The 15,439-nt window shown below is 45.1% G+C and overlaps 2 protein-coding genes across 2 annotated transcripts in view; one reads left to right on the top strand and one right to left on the bottom strand.

Moving 5' to 3' along the window:
• Positions 1–1,516: 1,516 nt before the first annotated feature.
• EMC3 (ER membrane protein complex subunit 3) lies at positions 1,517–6,616 on the bottom strand. Its single transcript, XM_058032148.1, has 8 exons — positions 6,403–6,616; positions 6,263–6,320; positions 5,441–5,534; positions 4,718–4,822; positions 3,961–4,042; positions 3,730–3,809; positions 3,087–3,169; positions 1,517–1,761 (listed from the first exon to the last, which is right to left on the bottom strand). The coding sequence occupies exons 1-8, from the start codon at positions 6,555–6,557 to the stop codon at positions 1,633–1,635; spliced, it is 786 nt and encodes a 261-aa protein (XP_057888131.1). The 5' UTR covers positions 6,558–6,616; the 3' UTR covers positions 1,517–1,632.
• Positions 6,617–8,046: 1,430 nt separating this feature from the next.
• The window catches only part of FANCD2 (FA complementation group D2), a 34,639-nt gene continuing 27,246 nt past the window's right edge, over positions 8,047–15,439 (top strand). Inside the window, exons 1-9 of the mRNA XM_058032009.1 lie at positions 8,047–8,118; positions 8,279–8,413; positions 9,008–9,075; positions 9,781–9,884; positions 10,406–10,469; positions 11,240–11,292; positions 12,588–12,666; positions 13,361–13,485; positions 14,841–14,928. Of these exons, the coding sequence (XP_057887992.1) occupies positions 8,052–8,118; positions 8,279–8,413; positions 9,008–9,075; positions 9,781–9,884; positions 10,406–10,469; positions 11,240–11,292; positions 12,588–12,666; positions 13,361–13,485; positions 14,841–14,928 (783 nt within the window). The 5' untranslated portion in view covers positions 8,047–8,051. The remainder of the gene's footprint in view (positions 8,119–8,278; positions 8,414–9,007; positions 9,076–9,780; positions 9,885–10,405; positions 10,470–11,239; positions 11,293–12,587; positions 12,667–13,360; positions 13,486–14,840; positions 14,929–15,439) is intronic.

Below are 15,439 nucleotides of genomic sequence, written 5' to 3'. Positions count from 1 at the left end.
CCTTGGCCAGGGCACTGGAAAGTGATGGGGAGGAGGAAGGGGCATTGTCTCTAGCCAGCATGCTGCTGATGTGATTCTCCTTTGTGGGATTAGCTTTAAAGCATTAAAATTTAAATTTTGAGGTCACAATTGCTTAGTTGCTTCTGCTGTTTTATTTTTATTTTTGCAACTCTTAATATTGAATTTTTTTTCCTTATTACTGAGGGGAGCATGCAAAAAGCAACTTTTAAGCTGTAGCACTGCACTGAAATTACTCTAATCAGCATTTTTTTGTTTGTTTTACCCTGAAAGTAAGTCATGTGGGCATTCCAAAATGGGGAATAGAGGAAAGGGAGGACAGTAAAAGACCTTTTTAAAAGATAAATCAATCTGAAGTAGCCTTTGTCCTCCTCCTCACCTCCCTACCTGTGCTGACACTGAGAAATGCATCTGTGGGGTTCAATCTCACATCCTGAAGAGACTGTTGTACTGCAGAACAAGCAGCCCAGCTCTGCTTTCTCTGCCTCTGAGCTGCTGGGCTTTGGCTGGTGTGTGTGTGCTGTAATACCAGACTGTTTTTTAGACTAGCACTTTGTAAGTGGCTGGCTCTGTTGTACAAAGAGGAAAATTAAAGAGTGGTTTGCACTGAAACTGGGTTTTGTTGTGTTTTCAGCTTTCATTACGTGGCCTAGCACTGCTGGTTGTGGGGATTCCTGGTGCTCTAGGAGAAATTTGGGCTGGGGGAGGGTGAGTCCTGCAGAGCCAGTGGGGATCTGGGAGGAAATCAGCTGCTGAGGGCACAGCTCTGCACAGCTGAGGCTTCACTCTGCTCCAGGGTTGCCTTTTCTCTCTGCAGTGCTGGGTTGCTGGTACCAGCTGGTGCTCTAGCAAAGCTGTCCTTGCGTTTTTGTGGCACTGGACAGCCTCAGCTATGGTTTCATCCTTCCTCTGCAAACTCCTGAGAGTTCTGGTCTTCCTTCTGTCCATTTTCTCCAGGGGTACCAGGGCTGCTGAGCTTTGCTGTGAAGGGCTGGTCCCCAAAACATGAAACCCATTGTGGGAAGAAGGGAAAGCAAAGGGGCACCTTCCCTGTTCCCTGGGAAGGTATTTGGTGAGAACAGAAAATCAGTGTCACAGTCCTGGCACAGCTCCTGCCTGGAGAGGATTTACAGTGTTACCCTGAGAAAAAGCTGCTCAGAATAAAGAAGGGGGAAATTAATAACAGCCTGAGTATGGAAGAGCTTTTTGCAAAGCATTTCTCTAGGTTGGGGAAGAGGTCTGAGGAGTTTCTACAGAGGGATAAGCCAGGAACAGTTGCTCCCTGTTCTCTACAGTGCAAGGTGGGCAGCTTAAAGCATTTATTATCCCACCTGGCCCAGTAAATAACAGCCAGGCACTCTACAACACTCTGCTCACAGGCAGGAGAGGCTGTGTGGGCACTCAGGTGCTTACAAATAGACTTGGGAAGGATTAAATTAATGGGGAAATAGTGTGTGTGTGTCTGTGGGCTCAAATCAAAGTGAGTGCACTGCAGTTCTGAACATGATGTTTTTATTTTAATTGCAGCCTTGCTAAAATACATTATATAGTTCTAGATAACAGATTTCTTTTCAAATAACTTTTACAAGAAGTGACAAAAGCATATTCTCAAATTCAGAAGATGGAGGTCTGAAGTTCTTCCTTAAACATGCCTTCAAAATGGAGGTCCTTTGCCATGAGCTCTTCTTCTACATCTTCTAAGGCCCACTGATGATCTGTCAATTCTAAGGCTTCCCATTCAGTCTGCATTGGCAGTGAACAGAAGCAGAGAAAGAAAAGTAACACAGGATTAGTTAAACAAGAACTACACAAAGCAGTGCTTGCTTTGAAAACTGCAACAAACACTGATTTCTATTAAAAACCTGGCAATCATATCAACTCTCTGAAATCAGTGGTTTATGCTTAATTAGATGTTAGTTGCTCAATACAAATTGCATCACAGAAATTAGAAAAACTACATTATCTACTTTCTGCCAACCCTCTAACCTTCTGGAACAGTCCATAGCTTTTGTAACAGCCAGTTCTGTTCTGGTGGGCCAAGTGCTTTGCAGTGAGGTAATTCTTTAGTTCAGAGTTACTTGATAACAACAGGTAAGAGGCCAAAAATTTTGCATCTGATCACAGACTTGTGCACAAAGCCTGCAAAAAACCATGTCACATATCCCCAGCAAGGGATTTGTATTTCTTGGCCAGAACACTTCTCCTGCAATATGGGCTTTTCCCCTTTTGTTTCTGCTGGAACATGTAGTGGGTTTTGGTCCCTGCAAGGCTGAATTGGCAGAAATGCTGTGGAGAGCCAGTACTGGGTGGAAGTGAAGTCAGTCCTGGCTGGAATTGCACCTCAGTGCTGAGTGTGGCAGAACAGCCAGTGCTCCAGCACTGCTGCAGCCATCCTCTGCCCTGGCTGAGCCTCTGCCTGGGTACTGTTGGATCTTTAACCAGCAAGGTTACTGAAAACAAAGTGCAGGAGCAGACTATCCCAGCTTCCCAGGCAGCAGATGATGTGTGTGGCTAAACATCTTCTACAGCACACAAAACCAGAAACCAGGTCTGTCCTTTGTGCATAACCTGGCCATGAACAGGCCTGCAAAAGGCACAGGCAGTCCAACAAGCAAGTGCCTGTGGAAAGTGCTTCAGGAGAACTGCAAGACAGTAAATTGCTGATGGATTTTCCACTGAACTGGCTGGCTTACTTGATTTTCTCACCCAAGTTCGATGAGGATCATGCTGGACTCATGCTCAGCTGCACTATTAACACAACTTTTGAAGAGCCAGCTTCTGCTTTGGGACTATACCTCAAGGTAAAAAAACCCCTTCCTCAGCAAAAGCAAAGCATGGGACATAAATTCAGCTTTTGTACCAGCAATGACTGATCTGTCAGGTTTACTTCAGGGTATTTGGGCTCTGCCAGACCCAGAGTAACTCCCACAGCCTTCAGAAGCTGTCAGCTCTAATTTTAGGAACAGGAATCCAGAGCAATTCCCTTACTTGACACGTGGAGATGAGTTACATGCAATTTACAACCCTGCAGGCTCACACAAACAGGAGTGCAGGTGGGAATACTGTACCTTAAATGCTTTGTTAGTATCTGCTGGCATGGCCATTGCTGCCCCTGTCATTTGTTCTTGCATCACCCTGGACTGATCTGCAGCTGCAAATGAGAAATGAGAGGATGATTTCTGTGCTATTAAACAGCATTTCCTGGAGCATGGTGCAGTTGGGAAGGTTTTTATCTGTAGATGAGAACAATGCAGCAACAGCCAGAATGCAACACTGCTGTGCCAGGAGTCCTCACAAGACATCTTGCTCCCAACCTGCTGTCTTAGCCAGATTTACATAAAACCTGCAGAAAAATTGAAGAAAATAGTTTTCTGTTCCCAATGCACATCTGTCCTGCCCCACATGTAACATTAGGAAATCTCTGCAGTTTTCCTTAAAACCAGTAATTGCTAGAAATAAACCTGAGGACAAAACCTTTGCACACTGGTTTGATGGGAAAGCAAGCCTGGGCTAACAACCATGGGAGTTTATGAGCCAGTGGCTGGTGCAGGAGATGTCAAACCTGGCCCATGGACAGTAAGTAATATCACAGAAACAAGAGAAGAATTCAGGAGCTTCTTGGCTGTAAACGCAGAAATCTTTCCTCCAGCCTCCCCCAGACAACATCCCATGGAAGGAGCAGCCAGTTCCCAGAAATGGCAAGTGCCTTACCATTATCTTGGCCCAGGATGAGAGTATAAATGCTTCTGAGTCCAAACACATTCAAGAAGTACCAGGAAGCAGAGCTCACCCTGACAAATCAGAACAAGCACAGTTGTTGTCAGTTCAAAGCTGGCTCATGACCTCATTCCAGCAGCACACACAGACCAGCCAAGGGCTATTAACACTTTCAACATTTTCCAAGTGGGAACTGGACCTTGCTTGCTGAGGACAGGGACTTACCAGGATGCATCCAAAGTGAGCAGCTCAATTCCCTGCTGCAGCATTGGCTTGAAACGCAGCGTCAGGGGAAACGGGACCTTTGCTGCAGGGTAAAGAAAAAAACCCAGTTTCACAAAGTGACAGTGCATGATTGCAAAGGAGCAGGTAGCTCTTTTATTACATCTAATGTAGTCTGCAATGTGTACAATAAAGAGTTAACTTGGATTTTTGAAAAAGCTGCAGTTCTTATTCATTTTAACATGAAAAGACTTTCTGAAACTGAATCAGATGACCAAACCCTCACAGGTGTTACTTCACTGACTGTGAAAGGGAAGGTCCCTTGTTAAAGAAACAGTTATCACATTAACAATATAGAAAAAAAACCCCCAGAATTATGAATTTAAGTAAGTATTTTTGATGTGTACACTCCACACAGTAACCAATTCCCTGGACAGGTTCAGAGGAAAATCCACTGCATCAACTTGAATTTCAGGCAGTTTTAATAAAATACTGGTTTTGTCACTACAGTTGTTCTCAAATACATGAGCTATTTTCTTGGAGAGCATGACCAACACTCAGAAAACAATTTCCACCCTTTGCAATGGGACAAGCAAATTTGTGCAGTTTGTGGAGTGAAGAGCAGCAGTGCCACAAGCCAAATATTTATGCTGCTTCTAACTGACTGCTCTCAGGTCCAGGAGCAAACCTCTGATGCAGCTCAGACCCTCAAGGCCATCTTCAGAAACACAAGCAAACCCTTGTTACTCCAGACACTTACTTGTGACAAATCCTGAAAATGTCATGTTGATCCAGCCACCAATGAGGATCATAGGCAGAACATTGGTTACATTCCCTTTCATCATATCTGTCAGCATGGTAGGATCTGCAAATCATAGACAGGCTGTGAAGTAGCAGCACATCACATTAAGAGAAACAAGCCATTACATGTCAGATAATTAATTAAGAAACTGCATGAGACAACACTCCTGTTCCAGTATCTACAATTTTCCATTGCTGACAATACTTTGCAAAAGGAGCTGAGCAGCCAGTGTGGTGGAGACTGCTGCCACAGAGGTGTTGTGTTCTGTGCTGTGCCTGGCCCCATCCCTTGCCCCAAATCTCTGGGCTTGCCTGACCTCTGTGAGCTGACCTGGGTAGAGGAAGGACAAGCTCCTATTTTGCTGTATACATTAGTTAAATTAAATCACTTTAGAGAAGACCCTCTGGGAGCTGCAGCAAAACACTGGCAAAAGGAGACAAGAGCAGGACTCCCACTCCTGGCTACCCTGAGGAGGTCAGGCCTCCTGAGATGCAGCAAGCAGCTCAAGGCTGAAGTTAAGCAACATGAAGCAATCTAATGTTTTTGTTATCCAAGAGAGGGATCTCACTCCCACCCCCTCCCTCACACTGCCCGAGCTCCCTGCAGAGCTGATTCACCTTCCACCCTCAGCAGACACTGCAGGTTTTTCTACCTGGCTGCAGTTGGGGTACCTTAACATACCTGTCATTGGTGAAGGAGGCACTACCTTTCTTTTTGTTTTCTTAAAAAATCCATCCTCGGGGTTATTAAAAAAATATTTCCGGGACAGGAAAGACTGAAAGCAGAGAAAGACAATGCCAACACCGTAAGAAGTAAAAGGACAGAAGCATTAGTTCTTGCTCAGACATCTTATGAGTTCTTTCACAACACACCTTCCTGGGATAGGTGCCTCACTGCCCATGTGTTCTGAAGCTCATCACATTTTTCTGCATCCAGAGTACCAGATCTCTGGCTCTCTAAAATTCTTAAAGTAATGATAAGAATTCTCTGAAGAGAAACCTATGTTAATTAAAGAGCTTTTAGTGTTTTGTGCAAATTCTTTGTGCCGGGGAGCACCAATACTGATACACGGGACATCTTCACTCGCCCAGCTGACCTCTGGATTTCACAAAATACACACTTGGTACCAAGAGAGCCAACATGAGCGATGCATTTTTAGTTTAGCAAATATTCCAGCTGACATTGTATGACCACCTCGTTATCCCATGCTAGCGTTACATCCCTGTGTGCTTGCTGGCAGATATTAAACACAGCAGTTTGGAGGCACATCTCATGTCAGCAGGCAGTTAAAACATCGAGCAGTGACAGCTAACATAAATGTCAAGGAAAAGACATAAACAGCAGTGCTGTATCCAAGATTCCCGGGAATGTGCCCTTACGGACACTGCTGTGCCCAGGGGTGACCCGGCAGCGTCCGAGCCCGCGGGCGCTGCTCGTCCCGCGGCACTGCCCGTGCAGAGCCCCCCAGGCACCCTTGTACAGCCCGAGCGCGCAGCTCCCTACCTGCTTTGGAATGTATTTTCCATTTTCCCGAAGGACTCTGCTCCGGATCAGGACTTGGCTGGAAGAGAGACACGCGGCGTTAGCGGCGGGCCGGGCCGGGCCGGGGGAGCGGGGCGGGCGGGGGTGAGGCGGGCCCTGACCTGTCGGACACCTGCTCCTGCGTGAGGCGCTTGTCGCTCTGCAGCAGGATGGACACGTAGTGCCGGATCATGCCCACGAAGAAAGTGATGAAGACGATGGGCAGCACCACCCATAGCCGGATGTTGGAGTCCAGCAGCAGCTCGGGTTCGCTCATCGCGGCGGTGCCGCTTCGGGCCCGGCTCCGGCCGACACCGGGCCGCCGCCGCACGCCGCGCTTCCGCTTCCGGAACCGGGACCGGCCCTTCCGCCCCCGGCGGAACGGCGTCAGCGCGCGCCGCGGGCGGGAAACTCGAGCGCGAGTGGCGGGAGCGGCGTGAGGGGACGGAGGCGTGAGGGGACAGCGGCGTGAGGGGACAGCGGCGTGTCCCGCCCTGCCCTGCCCTGCCCTGCCTTGCCCGGAGAGGACGGGAGGTGAGCTCGGCTCGGCTCGTCTCGTCTCGGCTCGACTCGGCTCAGCTCAGGTGAGGTGGGCACAGGTGAGACGGGCTGAGCCGAGCCGAGCCGAGCTGAGCTGAGCAGGAACGGCCGCCTGAGGCACTGCCCGCCTTTGGCAATAGGTGTGATGGAGGGGGGCCAGGCTGGGCTGTCAGGCTGCGCCTCGCACCCAGAACACCATCCCAGCAGCGGTGGGGCTGGAAGGGAGCTCTGGGGATCAGGCAGGGCAGCCCCTGCCGAGGCAGGGACACCCAAGGCAGGTGACACAGGAGCGGGGCAGGGTGCGTTGGGAGTGTCCGCAGGGAGGGAGAGTCCTTCCCTGGGCATGCCTGGGCGTGCCTTCCCCGGGCAGCTGTTCCAGTGCTCTGCCGTCCACAAACTGAAGAAGATTTTGGTCATGTTGAAATGAAACTTCTTGTGTTTTAGTTTTGGCCATTGCTCCTTATCCTGTCACTGGGCACCACTGAAGAGAGTCGGGCACCATCGCTTTGGCGCCCATCTTTCAGATATTTATACACCTCAAACAGCTGTGAAAGGCTCATTGCACTTTTGTTTTTAAACTGTTCCACTTCCATGCTGGTATTTCAAATAAGTCATTTTACCAGCCTCTGCCAAGCAGCTGAAATTTAGCATGAGATGCACACACATCTTTTTTTCATAACCTTTAAGTTTTAAAGGTGAGTTGAGTTTATTTTTCTTTTTAATTGTTGCCACCCCCCAAAAGAGGGTGGTGAGATGGAGGTTTGTGCTGACAGAGCTCACTGGCTGTGACTCGTGGTTAGGGGCATGAACAGGATCACTTAATGTGTTTGGGCCCATGAACACCCATCTGTGAATCCTTTGTTGCTTTGTCTTGGGTAGAGCTTGACTTTAGCTCAGTGGATGCAATCTGGGTCGTCATAGTTGCTCACTTTAATTTGCCATTTAATTTGCCTGAATGAAAGACCAAGCCTTGTTTTATGAGGAACTGAATTTTAGAAAAAGGAATGTATTGTGCTATTGAAATATGACAAGCTCTAAAATTTCAACCTGCACAGTAGAAAAATGTGGTGTGATATTGGTTACCCAGGCAATCTGTCTTTCTTTGAGCACTCTCAATTTGTATCATGTTCCCTTTTTCTATTCACATCCTAGATCTGCTTAAAAAAGAGATTAATGAAACATTTGTCTTTTTCCTGCATTTTTTTTAGGCAGCAACAAAGGTTTTGTTACCATGGTTTCAAAAAGGAAATTGTCCAAAGTTGATGCTTCTGAAGAGAGCTGCAATACAGACTTGGCAAGTAGGTGCCTGGGTATCATTTTAGTGGAGTGGAGACCCATTAATAGAGGCAGCAGCTCCCAAGCAGGGGCAAGGCCAAAATGGCAGTTCTGATAATGCTGATTGTTAATGAAACTGCTGATTTTTTTTTGTATTTGATGTAGCATGTGTTGTTTTCTCAGAAACTAAGAAGTCACGGAGTTCTGATAAGGAAAATGCCTCTGCCTTCTGTGGATTGGAGAATGAGGGAGTCTTTGAAGAGCTCCTCAGGACATCAGGAATTGTGCTGAAAGCTGGGGAGGGACAGAATGAAATAGGTATGAGTTCATCATTTGCTGTTTCTGCTTCAGATCAAAACCTGCAAGGATAGATAGTACAAAGCAATGATGTGTTTTACTTGCAGCACAAAAGTGCTTGAGCCAGCTTGTTTCAAAATTCCAGCAAACCTTCATTTGGCCTCTTATTTGTTATATACCTCTTGCTCCTGCTGAATTCAGTGCAGCACCTAAACTCATTATTCCACCTCTTTGGGTGTATACCTGTTAAGTCTAAAGACTTCTGAAAGATTATTGGAGGTACATAGAAAAGTATTAGACTGCATCTGTGATTACAGTGTTGAATTACAGAGGCAGGAGCTCTGAAATGGGGAAGCAAACATGGCATTGTTGCCTTGCATTTCAGGCAGTGCCTTCAGGGAGCCTGTATTCAGTGTTTCAATGCTGCTCTCAGCCCTGACTAGAGAAAGCACAAGGGCTGATGCCACTCAGGCTTCTGCCAACTGCACTTCTCAATAGAGCAAATGCAGAATGTTGGTGGATGGGCTTGAGAGCTTGTACTTGGTGTAGCTGTTAGGATGTTGTATGGACAGACTGTGTCTCATTCTTTATTTCCTTTCTAAACTGTCTCCTCAGCTGTTGATCAAATAGCTTTTCAGAAGAAGCTCTGCCTGGCCCTGGAGAAGCACCCTACTTACCCAGCTGTAAGTAACTCTGGCAGGAGCCACCTTTAAAGCTGCTTGCTGAGTAGGAAAATATGCAAATGCATCTGCCTGTCCCTGCTAGGCCCAGACAGAAGTGTGCAACACAGCAGCTTGTCCTGGATTTCTGTGGTTCACATTTTCCAGTTCTCTTAGTGTTGCTGTTCCAGCCTTTTAGTCCCACGGTTTTTCTGACTGTCAAAGTAATTTTCATTGGCAATATTATTCAATAGACAAAGACTCTTAGAGCAGAAAAATCACTTGCATAGCTCTCTGGTGGGAGCTGGGTTTGGTTTTCTGTTGGGTGGGAGCTGGCAGCATTGACACTGCCATGATGTGGTGCTCCTCCCCAGACACCAAGTCCAGGTGAAAGTCCTGAGGCAAATGACTTGATTGCAAATGTTTTTTGGGTGTAGGCCTTGTCACATTATCTCAGCTGAACAGGAAGAAAGGCAAAGTCTTCTTAAATCAAAGTAAAATGTGAGACACTTACTTTAGAGTTGCTTTGCAGAGCAATCACTGTTTCCTCTGGAAATGGTCTAGACTAGCATTCATTTATTATCCAGCATTCCTTCCACCACAGTTTCTGTCTGCAGTTCCCAGATTAGCTCTCCCTGGTTCTCATCATCTGCTTGCAAATTGCATCCTAAAGGACAGCAGCTGACTGGGGTGTCCCTTCAGGGTGGATAACTTCTCTCTGCTTTGCAGGTGGTGAAGCAGTTCATCAGTGGCCTGGAGTCTCACATCAAGGACAGGAACCAGTTCAAGAACTGCCTCTTGCCCTGCACTCCTGTACGGACTGAGGGGTCCAGGTAGAGAAAATGAATTTTGCCTTCCCCTCAGTCAGAGCCAGTCTCTGGAGATGTGCTGGGACATTGACCAGGGTGCAGCTAAAGGCTCCAGCTGGTGCACACCAAGGCAGCATGGCTGGTGTAATCAATTGCTGTTAATTAGCAGGGAGTTTAGAGTGTTAAGTGTCAGAATTTACTGCCTGGCCATGGCACACATTGGATTCTATAGCATTTTATGGCAACAACCAAATACTGTGAAAAAAATTTGCCAGGGCTGGTGGAGGTCAATTCCTTTTTAAGATTTTTTTTTTTTCCCCAGGAGATACAGCTTCACCACAGACTTTCACATTTTTAATCCTGTAGAAAGTGAGCTGGTTCAGAGCTAAAGTGCAGTTGTAAATCTTTTTATGTGTCTGTGATTGCCATGTGCTACCTTAAGTCATTGTATGTAGTTTTTAAAAGAAAACAGTAATGGGAAGAGTTACAGCCTCTTCTCCCAGCATGTTTTTGACACAACTGTGGTGGAATCTTTCATCTTGCAGGAATCTGGTGCACTCATATTGTGAAAGCCTCATTAAACTGCTTCTTGGGATTAAGATCTTACAGGTATGGGAACCTTACCTTGCTCTTTACAATGTTTTGATTGTAGGGAACATTTTGCTTACTTAAGTAAAGGATTAATAGAGCTGGTTTTGAGGCAGGTGAGACTGCATCTGGAATAGTGTCCAGTTTGTTGTTGCAGGGACACAAAGATGCTTAGGGCCTGAGACACATGGCAGACAAGCAGAGACAGAGGGAACTGGGTTTGTTCAGTTTTAAAAGAAGATTAAAGGAAATTTCATGGTCTTCAAATACCTGGTTGCAAGGTGTAGGGAGCACAGAGCCAGACTCTCCTCAAAGGCGAACAGGGGCAGAATGAGATGGCTCAGGTCAACCACAGGAAATTCTGATGAGATATAACCACTTCCACTGTGGAGAATCTTTAAGGGCTAGAGCTGAGCACTGTTTTCAAACTTATCTAAAATTGGTGCTTTAATTTTCTGAGTGGTGAAGAGCAGCTCAGGGTCTGAGAAAAAGAGATTAATTAACCCAGAGGAATTGTACATCCTGCCCTTATGGCCATATTCTGCTGGGTTATGTGGGTAGTTTATACTACCCTCTGAAAAGTGGTTTTCACTTCTTAGGCTGTGTGCCTCATTTCTGGCATTAGGCAAGAGATTTCTTATACAGGCAATGCTTTATTGAGCCTTTCAAGCATTTCATTCTCTGTGTGTATTTCATCTTTTCTGAAAGGTCAGTTTTGGTGGCAGTACCACAGCACAACCAGTAAATCACCCTAACATTGCCTTTTACCATTGTTTTTTTCCTTTTTTTAGCCTGCTGTCATAACACTGTTGTTGGAAAAGATCCCTGAATTCTTTTTTGACATGTGAGTATAAACTGGCTTCTCTCTGCCTTGAAATGAAATTTCTTTTGGACAATCACCAGCTGTTTGACTTTAGCTGTACTTCAAGTTTACCTGGCTGGCAGTTTGCACTGATGTGGGGTTTTTTTTCATACCTGTGTAAAATAATCTGTGAGGTACCATAAATTGGTGAGTCCATAGAGCAGAAGACAGATTTCAAGAAGGTGAAATGCAGACATTGTGCACTGATTGATTGTGCTTTTCACAGCTACTGACACAAGCTGAGGAATTATTTCAGCAGAGGAACTAGAGAGTGTGTCATCATTTAAAAAAAGATGGAAATGCCTGCTGGCAGAGTTTAGGAAGCTGGGAGATGCAAACAAATCTCCTTTTAAAATCCCAAGTTGTGTTCAAACTAGGGAAATTGAAAGATCATCTCTTGGTTTTTGAATGTAGAACACCACAGTGGAGTGAGAGATCTTGAGGTGTAACACAGGCAAGACTTGGCCACTCCATCTCTTCTTCCTGTGCCCTGGATGCTCCCTGCAGAGTTAGTGGGGCAGGCCAAGGGGCAGAAAGGAGCTGAGGCTGTTCCTGCTGCAGTTTTTGTTCCAGTGCTGAAATACAGGATACAAATGCTGCACAGGGGTGTAGTCCAAAAAATGTCCAAATGTTTAACCCTTCACTGCAGTCATGTGGAGTTCTTCTGTTTCACAAAGACCTCTGGGAGAACCCACACGTTTCAAAGTGGAGAAGAGTAGTTGGGGGGACAGAATTAACAGTGATTCCTTGATGTTCCCAAAGTCTGAGTAAAATTGGGTGCTGCATGTCAGCCCCAAGATATAGATACTATTTTCTTTCTTTTCATCTCTTCTCCCTGTGCCCTGGATGCTCCCTGCAGAGTTAGTGGGGCAGGCCAAGGGGCAGAAAGGAGCTGAGGCTGTTCCTGCTGCAACTTTTGTTCCAGTGTTGAAATACAGCATACAAATGCTGCACAGGGAAGAAATTGTCTCAGACTGAAATCTTGTTTGAGGAGGGTTTAACATAGACAGTCACAAGGTCTGAACTGTTTTCACCCAAGAATTCTAAAGGATCTTGGATGTAAAAGTGATAAGCTGTTAATTGTGCCGTGAATCCTTTGGGAATTCTGGAAAATGGATATTGTTACGTTTGTCTCCTATCAAATTGTAAGAAGAGTGAAGTCCTTTCTGTGTATTAGTGACCAGTTAAGAATGGGGTCAGTTGTTCTTGCTGCCCAGCAGCAGAGCTCTGGACTCTGGAGGTGTGACTAAGCTGTGTATCCTTTTCTGCCGTTCCAGTGTGGGCACCTTTGGAACAAATTTCCCCTGGCTCATCATCAATCAGTTCAAGTGGCTTGACAGGCTCCTTGACAGCCAGGTGGGTGCCAGAGGTGCAGTCACACAGATGCTTTTTCCAAACAACTTCTAGAATGCCTCTCAGGTGGGATTAGATTGAATTATTGTGCTGATGAGAACTGATCTTGTTCTTGTATTTACATGCTGAAGGAGAGATTTAATTTTTTCTGTTTTGTTATGTTTGCCTTGAGTTACATCTGAACATCTTTTACTATTTTTTGTTACTATTTTTTTTTTCTTCTTTCCTTGGTCTGAGTCTTCTTTTACAGAAATTTATATCTGTGCATGTGTATTACACAGATGGCCCCATTTTAAAGTTGTTGGCAGGAAGTTACAGTCCCCTCTTGTTTAATTTTGACAAGGTACTGGATACTTGCAAGTGTGTGGGGATGAATTCTCTGTTCTTGTTCTGGTAATTCTTTCCCTTCTTTCCCTAAGTCAGTTGGTCTCTGTGGGTTACTCTCTACCGGAGTACTAAACACTGGGAAGCTTGTTGTGTTTCCCAGTTTCCTCTGCTCACCAAGATCATTATATCCTAGCTGTAAAATATCCTTTTCCCACAAAAATCTCTGCTCTGCTTCATGATGTCAGCAGGACAACGAGTTAGGGGACAGTTGGCACAAACTCAAGCAGATGTTGGACTGAGGGACCTTAGATACATAATATTGTTGTGCTGAGAGATTTGTGCATTTCAGCAGTGCTCCTGTTGTCTGCAGGATCTGGTCAGGAAGTTAATGCAGATGGTCAGTGTCTCTCCAGTACCAATCCAGCACGATATTATCACCAGTTTGCCTGAGATCCTGGAGGATTCCCAGCAAAGTGAGGTTGCCAGAGAGCTCAGGTATGGATGATTTGGTTGGGAGGGTTTGTTTTGTTTTGTTTTTTCCCCCTGGCATTTAGCAGAAAAGGACAGGATGCCTTAATGCAGGTTACTCTAGGGCTGACTGAAGTATTAGGACAGCACTGTGTTCCTGTTAACTGCAGCATCTGGGGACACCCAGCACTGTCTTGGGACATTCCATTTGTACTGTTGTGCTCCTAAAGACAGCACAGGCAATCCAGCAAAAGACATTGCATTTAGACAATGCTCCAAAACTGCTTTTATCTAAATTATGATTAAACTCTTGACTACCTGGAGGCAGCACAGGTGGCATCCAGTTAAGTAGTCACTACTTCTGCTCGATAGTCTATGGTCAGTCACTTGGCTGTTACTACTGACAGCTTCTGATTTGTCTTGGATTCTGCTGTGCTAAGGATCAACATGGTTTTTATTAAAAAAAAAAACAAACCAGATCCACAACACAGTAAATGTTTGCATGGAACAGAACTTTCTGGCTATTTTATATATTTTTCTCAAGCATATTTACTGATCCAAACAACTGGGGAGCCTAATGCCCAGAGTTACCCTCCCAGGGAGCACTGCCATAGGCTAGTCCTTACATCTGTCTGCTTTAAAAATGTATTCATTTTACACAAGAATTTGAGTAGTCTAAGTGTTTCTAATTCTTATTATTGCACAGATCACTTACATTTCTGCTGGAGTTAATCACCTTTTCAAACCTGGGATCACTTGCAGATTATTACTGCAAGCAGTGCATCCTATTCCTTGTACCCTCTCAAATTGTGACTTTGTTTTCATTCTCAGTTTATTGCCTCAGCTTCTAGATAAAAAAACTCCACACATTTTTCCTATGCTAATCAAACTCCTCAGACTTCTCTTTTCTCTGTTTGTGTATTTTGAAAGCTGAGATCCAAACAGTATCAGCAGGGCATACTTATTTCCATATTCTCCATAGCCTCTACCTATTTCTGATGCAGAAAACAGCTCATTACTTCTAATGAGTTAGGAAGCACAAACACAGTTACCAGGATGCTGCAGATGAGCTGTTTTTCAACTAACAAAATTTAAGTACAACTTCTTACTTAAGAAAGTTTGTAAGAAACTCAGAGGCCAGCCAAGAATGATTACATGAGTTTTGGGAAAGTCCATGAGGCTGTTAAAGACAGGTGCAGTTCTTACATGAGGAGTAATCATTTTGGGAACAAATTTTCCATAATCCCAGTGGCATATGTTGTCAGTTTCAGAGATTTTTTTTTGCAGTGGCCACAAAAACTACTGGAATCATACAATACACTAAAGATACATTCTTGGTTTTGTTAAGAGGGCCCTTTGTTTTCTTTTTCCCTGTGTATCAGCTGCCTGCTGAAGCAGGGCAGACGGCTGACAGTGCCAATCCTGGATGCCCTTTCTCGTCTGGATCTTGATGCAGAACTTGTGGCTGAGGTGAGAGCATTTACTGAGCACTTCAGCACACCCCATCCCCTGCTTAGCAACACAAGAACTGGAATTGTTTCTTCATTCCCAGTGTTTTGCTAAATCTGACTCCTGTAGGCCTTCAAAAGTCATGAGCTCCTGAAGTTGGAAAGAGGTCAGAAGCTAAAGCTGGTTTTTGAAACATGTATGAGGGGTTCAGTGAAGAGCAGAGAGAAGTTTTCTGAATGCCTGCTGTAACAGCCAGGAATTTCAATCACAGCTGTTTTAGCAAATGCAGAAGCACTTTGTCCTGCTGCAGTAATTGTTTGCTGCCTATCTTAAATCTTATTGTCAATATCTCATCTTTTTTAAGTACAGTGACCAGACTAGACTGTTATATTCTAAGGAAAGGCAGATTGGTGATTAAATAATTAAACAGATTTTCTCTGCAGAATGCTGACAAAGGAGAAGAGATGATCATGTACATTGTGCTTTTGGATATGTTGCATTGCTGCACTTTTTGGAGTTGGGCTTCTTATGG

This window comes from Melospiza georgiana, chromosome 11, assembly GCF_028018845.1.
Source record: "Melospiza georgiana isolate bMelGeo1 chromosome 11, bMelGeo1.pri, whole genome shotgun sequence".
In the NCBI taxonomy this organism is placed as follows: Eukaryota; Metazoa; Chordata; class Aves; order Passeriformes; family Passerellidae; genus Melospiza; species Melospiza georgiana.
This window is presented reverse-complemented; position numbering and strand designations above follow the sequence as displayed.